Source organism: Lolium rigidum, chromosome 1 (assembly GCF_022539505.1).
Source record: "Lolium rigidum isolate FL_2022 chromosome 1, APGP_CSIRO_Lrig_0.1, whole genome shotgun sequence".
Classification (NCBI taxonomy): Eukaryota; Viridiplantae; Streptophyta; class Magnoliopsida; order Poales; family Poaceae; genus Lolium; species Lolium rigidum.
In genome coordinates this window covers 280,998,557-281,006,020 of record NC_061508.1, presented here as the reverse complement: position 1 = coordinate 281,006,020, position 7,464 = coordinate 280,998,557, and the positions used below count along the sequence as shown (strand labels likewise).

The 7,464-nt window shown below is 47.1% G+C and overlaps 1 protein-coding gene across 2 annotated transcripts; it reads left to right on the top strand.

The window, feature by feature from the left end:
- Positions 1 to 1,249: 1,249 nt before the first annotated feature.
- On the top strand, positions 1,250 to 3,856 carry LOC124683791 (acyl transferase 10-like). Of its 2 annotated transcripts, none has more exons than XM_047218240.1 (3): positions 1,250 to 1,451; positions 1,503 to 1,781; positions 2,838 to 3,856. In XM_047218240.1, the coding sequence occupies exons 1-3, from the start codon at positions 1,302 to 1,304 to the stop codon at positions 3,675 to 3,677; spliced, it is 1,269 nt and encodes a 422-aa protein (XP_047074196.1). In that variant the 5' UTR covers positions 1,250 to 1,301; the 3' UTR covers positions 3,678 to 3,856. The 2 variants fall into 2 exon arrangements, with proteins under 2 accessions (XP_047074196.1, XP_047074195.1); XM_047218239.1 differs by having other exon boundaries at positions 1,500 to 1,781.
- The last annotated feature ends 3,608 nt before the right edge of the window (positions 3,857 to 7,464 follow it).

The following is a 7,464-nucleotide window of genomic DNA, read 5'->3' as shown; positions in this document are numbered from 1 at the left end:
TGATAATATAGTCGGGACCAAAAACAAAATAGAAAACAAGGGATTACTCTCACGACATGATTTCATCCAAGCGATTGGCTCCCGCGGTTACCCAAAAAAGAGCTTTCATTTTAATTTTCCATGTGACGAGGAGCATGAAGGGGGCTTTGAAATTGCGGTGAGGCGTGGAGCCACCAGTCATGAGGAACCACCAAAGGTCGATCAAGAGACTTGTCCAATTGTGTGGTTAGATGTCGGCAATGCCCAAGCAATCCCTTATGTTGTTCCAAAGACTGATGGTGTAGGAAAATTGATGAAGAAGTGACGTTCCATTATTTGCTTACAAAGGGGACAAAAGCCACAATTTGGCCAAACCACACTTTGGAGACGACTCGCGGTCCAAATGCAGCTTTGCGTAAGGAGCCAAGCAAAGAATTTGGCATTCGGAGTGGCCGGAGTCTTCCACACCGTTTTTTGAAAAATAGAGGAGATGGAGCCAAGAAATTGGACCTCAGATGCGACTTGGTCGAGCATTGCCCATTCGCTGAAAGCTTCTGCGAAATATCATCATCAACCTCGTCATCGAGTTGTACATTTTGGAACTTTACTGAAAGTTTCAAGAATTGTGATAGATGATCCACGGTGAAGTTGCCATCGATGATACCCCACCCAAGAGTTCTCTTTGATAGCTTGATTTACTTTCAAATGAATCATTAATGATAATTCCCACACACAAGAAGAGCAAGTCTCAAAAATGAATTGAAAGTGCCTTTCTTCATGGAATTGATTATTTTAACTACATGGGACCAGAAATAATTTTATATACAAGGGCAGCACCTCCAATCTTTACAGATGTAGGAAAAGGTTCAAAGAGGACCTGGCTCTTCTTGTTCATAAGGCTTCTAAAAAGTCTTATGCTGATCCCAAATTTGGGCTGAGTTCTATTTTTTTTCTCTCTTCTTTATGCCGATGGTCTTTTAGCTAGCTTCTTGTTGCTATCCTCTAGCAACAGCCCTTTTGCACCATATAACTTTTTTAAAAAGTATAAATATATATGTGTTTTGCCTAAAAAAAACATCTCCAAAACGTTTTGCTGGAGAAAAGAAGTTGTTGTTCAAATTTGTCTAAAGTTGAGACATCTTTTTGTGGATTGAGGGAGCAGTAGACAGTTCTAGGATCCCACCGCTTCTCCTACCTGGCTGCTCCCTCCTATAAATACCCTTCGCGCGCGCGGTGTCACTCACTCCAGGCAACCATTTGCCGCTGACAAACAAGAAGTCGCAGGCATACCACGTGATTGATTTAGAACAGAGCCATCAGCCATGGGCGTGTTCGCCGTCACCAAGGTTTCCGAGGGCCCCGTCCGCCCCTCCGCCGAGACGCCATCGGAGACGCTGCCCCTCGCCTGGGTCGACCGCTACCCGACCCACCGCGGCCTCGTGGAGTCACTGCACGTGTACCGCGACAGCGCCGTGCCCGTGCAAGCGCCGCCCGAGTCAGGTGCCGCCGCAGGAGAGAAGAAGACCAAGCCCCCGGCGGCGGTCGTGCGCGGCGCGCTCGCAGACGCGCTGGTGCACTACTACCCGTTCGCCGGGCGGATCGTGGACGGCGTGGACGCAGGGCGCCCCTCCGTGCTGTGCTCCGCCGACGGCGTCTACTTCGTGGAGGCCACAGCCAACTGCACGCTCGCCGACGTCAACTTCCTCGAGCGCCCGCTGCTGCTCGGCAAGGAGCAACTCGTGCCGTACCCGACGCCGGAGCTCTGGGCCGTCGAGCCGCACAACAGCCTTGCCATGATACAGGTGATCTTTTCTTTTACACACTATTTCATTTTGTCTTCACCTTGTCGGCCAGAAACTCTGAGGGAAAGTGGTTTAGGGCTTTTTTCTCTCGGCTAAGATTTCCGACATTTCGCTGAAAACCTCTTTTTACCGGGACAGTCGATAACCAATAATAATAGACTTACGTAAAGAATGTTACGGGATAAACCAGTAATGCTACACCTAAAGAATTTATTTACGGGACAGGTTTACAGACTGTGACATGGTTCACCACTGATAGCCACATCAGCCCGTAAGGTAGCCCGTAGCATTTTCCGTCCGTAAGTTTAGCATTTTCGCGGGATAAACTTACGGGCAAACGTGGGTGGATTCAGTTGGTTCAACATGTACTACCGTACTAAAGTTTACACTATACAAATAATTTGCTCTAAACAATTCTCAAAACCAGATATTTCAGGTACTTCCGAAAACTGGATATTTTAGGTATTTCGGCCGGTATTTTAGGTACTTCTGAAAACCGGATATTTTTACCTAACCAAGAAAAAAAAACTTTGCCTGGTACACACTTTGAAAAGCTAAAGACATGTCAAGTACTCCGTATATAACTTTTCCAGAAATGAAAAGTGATAACTAGCAAATACATGAAAACAAAAGTTCATTTCAAATCAGGGGCATTCTGTTACAAACAGCCGGCAGGAGCTGATGAGCAAGACTGATTTTTTTTTTTTTTGCGAAACACAGTACAATCAAAGACGCTCATAAATACGCGTACACACTCACCCCTATGAACGCACACACGCACACCCTACCCCTATGAGCACCTCCAAGAGACTGCGTTGAATAACTGATCCGGCGGGTCTTGAGATTGACGAAGTCACCACAGGCGCCTGCTCGTCGACGGGAACATCGCCTCCCACTGAAGAATATTCCGCCTTTATGAGACATCAAAGTGTCAAATCTGGGATTTGAACTCTGGTGGGCTGGGGGTGCCACTGCCCTTCTAACCATCCAACCACGGGACAGAGAACCTAACGCACACGTGCACATTTTTAATGTTGTAAACTTTTCATTGATTAGGTCACAACATTTACCTGCGGTGGCTTCGTGATCGGCCTGCGCACCAACCACGCGGTGGCCGACGGCACGGGCGCGGCCCAGTTCCTGAACGCCGTCGGCGACCTCGCCCGCGGCCTCCCGGAGCCCCGCCTGAAGCCGGCCTGGGGGCGCGACAGCTTCCCAGATCCGGACATCAAGCCCGGCCCGCTGCCGGAGCTCCCCGTGCTGGCCCTGGAGTACATCGCGTTCGACTTCCCGGTCACCTACATCGACAAGCTCAAGTCGCAGTACGCCGAGCTCAACGGCGGCAAGCACTGCTCCGGCTTCGACATCGTCATCGCCAAGCTCTGGCAGTGCCGCACGCGTGCCATCGGCCCCGCCGTCGTCCCCGGGGCTGACGTCAAGCTCTGCTTCTTCGCTAGCGCCCGCCACGTGCTTAAGCTGGAGCCGGGCTACTGGGGCAACGCCATATTCCCCGTGAAGGTGTCCGCGCCGGCGGAGAAGGTCGCCGGCTCGTCGGTGGTCGAGCTCGTCGGCGTGGTCCGGGAGGCGAAGTGGCGCATGGCCGAGGAGTGCCTGCGCTGGGCCGAGGGCCGCACAGGCGGCCGCGACCCGTTCCAGATGACGTTCGACTACGAGTCGGTGTACGTGTCCGACTGGAGCAAGCTCGGGTTCTCCGACGTGGACTACGGGTACGGCACGCCCATGACCGCCGGCCCGCTGGTGAACTGCGACCTCATCGCGTCGGTCATCGTCATGAAGGCGCCGGCGCCGCTCGCCGGCACGCGCCTGCTGGCCAGCTGCGTCACCAAGGAGCACGCCGACCACTTCGCCGGCCTCATGAGGGAGGACCTCGTCTGACCGTACGCACGTACGTACATCCACTATCCATGCTTTCGTACGTGCGAGCAAAACCTGAAGGAAACCTAGAGTTCTAGAGTACTTAAATTACACACGGAGTATATGTGAAACAATAAGGTGTGTGCTCTACGTACGGTGCTTGAGTGTTCGTTGCAGTTTGATGTACTGTTGTGTTTGTACGAGAGCTATTTTATACAGTGGTATACCTTCATGCTATCTGAATATATGCATGGCTAGCTGTCTCTTTGTGTGTCACAATGGTAATACCATTTTTGATATGTATCGTTTCAACATTTTGTTTATCATGATTTTAATTTAAATTTGAACTTGACGAAAATTATAAAATGGATGGAGTACACATTTTAAACCTAGCTATTAATACCGTTTCGGAAAGGAAATTGGACGCTGCTAGAGAGCAAACAACCGCTATTAAATCTAGCTGAGGGCTCACCCTAAAGTGGAAATTCGACCAAAGCACGGAGACAACGTATCTAAGGACGCGTTTGGTTGCATGGGCCTAATTCGTGCACCACGAGATGTGCTCACCTGCGCGTCGCGAACGGGTCATGGGCCGTAAAACACGTGTCGTTTGGTAGTCTGGACGGTCTTTTTCTGCACTGGAGAGGGAATCCAGCCCCTATTGTTTGGGTGCCTGCTGATAACCCACAAGTATAGGGGATCGCGGCAGTCTTCGAGGGAAGTAAAACCCAAATTTATTGATTCGACACAAGGGGAGGTAAAGAATACTTATAAGCCTTAACAACTGAGTTGTCAATTCAGCTGCACCTGGAAAAGCACTAATAACAGGGGTGATGTGAAAGCAGCAGTAGTATGAGAGCAATAGTAACAGTAACACAGCAGCGAGTAGCAATAACACAGGAGCAATGGCACCGGAAAATAGTTGATACTACTTCCAATGACATGTAGAACGAGTATATAATGATGAGAGATGGACCGGGGTTCCCAGCGATCTACACTAGTGGTAACTCTCCGATAACAAGTGACAAGTGTTGGGTGAACAAATTACAGTTGGGCAATTGATAGGATTCAAAGCATTAAGTTAGAACATCCAGCTTATTAATCATGTAGGCATGTTTCCCATATATAGTCATACATGCTCGCAATGAGAAACTTGTACAACATCTTTTGTCCTACCAGCCGGTGGCAGCCGGGCCTCTAGGGAATCTACTGGAAATTAAGGCACTTCTTTTAATAGAGCACCGGAGCAAAGCATTAACACTCCGTGAAAACATGTGATCCTCACATCACCACCATCCCCTCCGGTTGTCCCGATTTCTGTCACTTCGGGGCCTTTGGTTCCGGACAGTGACATGTGCATACAACTTGTAGATACAATCTAAGCAATAATTATAGAGCTTAAATCTAAGATCATGCCACTCGGGCCCTAGTGACAAGCATTAAGCATAACAAGATTGCAGCAACAATAACTTCACAAACTTTATAGATAGACTAATCATAATGTATCATCCATCGGATCCCAACAAACACAACACCGATTACATCAGATGGATCTCAATCATGTAAGGCAGCTCATGAGACCATTGTATTGAAGTACATGGGATAGAGAGTACCAACTAGCTACTTGCTAGAACCCGTAGTCCATGGGGGAACTACTCACGAAGCATGATGGAGGCGATGGCGTCGATGGAGATGGCTTCCGGGGGCACTTCCCCGTCCCGGCAGGGTGCCGGAACAGAGACTTCTGTTCCCCGAATTGGAGTTTCGCGATGGCGGTGGCGCCCCTGGAGTCTTTCTGGAGTTTCGTCAATTGGTATCGAGTTTTTAGGTCGAAAGGGCTTAAATAGGCGAAGAGGCGGAGTCGGAGGGGCCACGGGGCCTCCTCCCCATAGGCCGGCGCGGCCAGGGTGGAGCCCGCGTGGCCCTGTCGTGTGGGGCCCCCCTGGCTCGCCTCCGACTCTCCTTCGGTGTTCTGGGGCCTTCCGGAAAAAATAAGATGTCTGACGTTGATTTCGTCCAATTCCGAGAATATTGCCCGAACAGCCTTTCTGGAACCAAAAACAGCGAGAAAACGAGAACTGGCACTTCGGCATCTTGTTAATAGGTTAGTTCCGGAAAACGCATAAAAACATTATAAAGTGCAAGCAAAACATGTAAGTATTGTCATAAAACAAGCATGGAACATCAGAAATTATGGATACGTTGGAGACGTATCAGCATTCCCAAGCTTAGTTCCTGCTCGCCCTCGAGTAGGTAAACGATAAAAAGAATAATTTCTGTAGTGACATGCTACTTACATAACCTTGATCATACTATTACAAAGCACATGAGATGAATGAAGTGACTCAAGACAATAATCTATAGTTGCTAACAAATAGATAACATATAGCAAAACTTTTCATGAAGAGTACTTTCAAGACAAGCATCAAAAGTCTTGCACAAGAGTTAACTCATAAAGCAATAGATTCAAAGTAAAGGCATCGAAGCAACACAAAGGAAGATATAAGTTTCAGCGAGTTGCCTTCAACTTTCAACATGCATATCTCATGGATAATTGTCAACATAAAGTAATATGATGAATGCAAATAAGCAAGTATGTAAGAATCAATGCACAGCTTGACACAAGTGTTTGCTTCTAAGATGGAAGGAAGTAGGTAAACTGACTCAACATAAAGTAAAAGAATGGCCCTTCGCAGAGGGAAGCATTGATTGCTATATTTGTGCTAGAGCTTTGGTTTTGAAAACATAAAGAGAGCATAAAAGTAAAGTTTTGAGAGGTGTTTGTTGTTGTCAACGAATGGTAGTGGGCACTCTAACCCCCTTGCCAGACAAACCTTCAAATAGCGGCTCCCATTTTATTTTATTTTTGGGTGGCACTCCTTCCAACCTTTCTTTCACAAACCATGGCTAACCGAATACTCGGGTGCCTGCCAACAATCTCATTCCATGAAGGAGTGCCTTTTTATTTTAGTTTTATTATGATGACACTCCTCCCCACCTTTGCTTTCTCAAGCCATGGCTAACCGAATCCTTCGGGTGCCGTCCAACAATCACATACCATGGAGGAGTGTCTATTTTGGTTAATTAATTTGGGACTGGGAATCCCATTGCCAGCTCTTTTTGCAAAATTATTGGATAAGCGGATGAAGCCACTAGTCCATTGGTGAAAGTTGCCCAACAAGATTGAAAGATAAACACCACATACTTTCTCATGAGCTATTAAACATTGACACAAATCAGAGGTGATAAATTTTGAATTGTTTAAAGGTAGCACTCAAGCAATTTACTTTGGAATGGCGGAGAAATACCATGTAGTAGGTAGGTATGGTGGACACAAATGGCATAGTGGTTGGCTCAAGGTTTTGGATGCACGAGAAGCATTCCCTCTCAGTACAAGGCTTTGGGCTAGCAAGGTTGTTTGAAGCAAACACAAGTATGAACCGGTACAGCAAAACTTACATAAGAACATATTGCAAGCATTATAAAACTCTACACTGTCTTCCTTGTTGCTCAAACACTTTTACCAGAAAATATCTAGACCTTAGAGAGACCAATCATGCAAACCAATTTCAACAAGCTCTACAGTAGTTCTCCACTAATAGGTTCAAACTACATGATGCAAGAACTTAATCATGACCTACTTGAGAGCTCAAAACAATTGCCAATTATCAAATTATCCAAGACAATATGAGGCATTTTCTGTTTCCAACCAAATAACCATAAGTGATGTAGCTTCAAACTTTTATCATTGAACATTAAAAGTAAAACGAAGAACAAGTGTTCATATGAAAAAGCGGAGCGTGTCTCT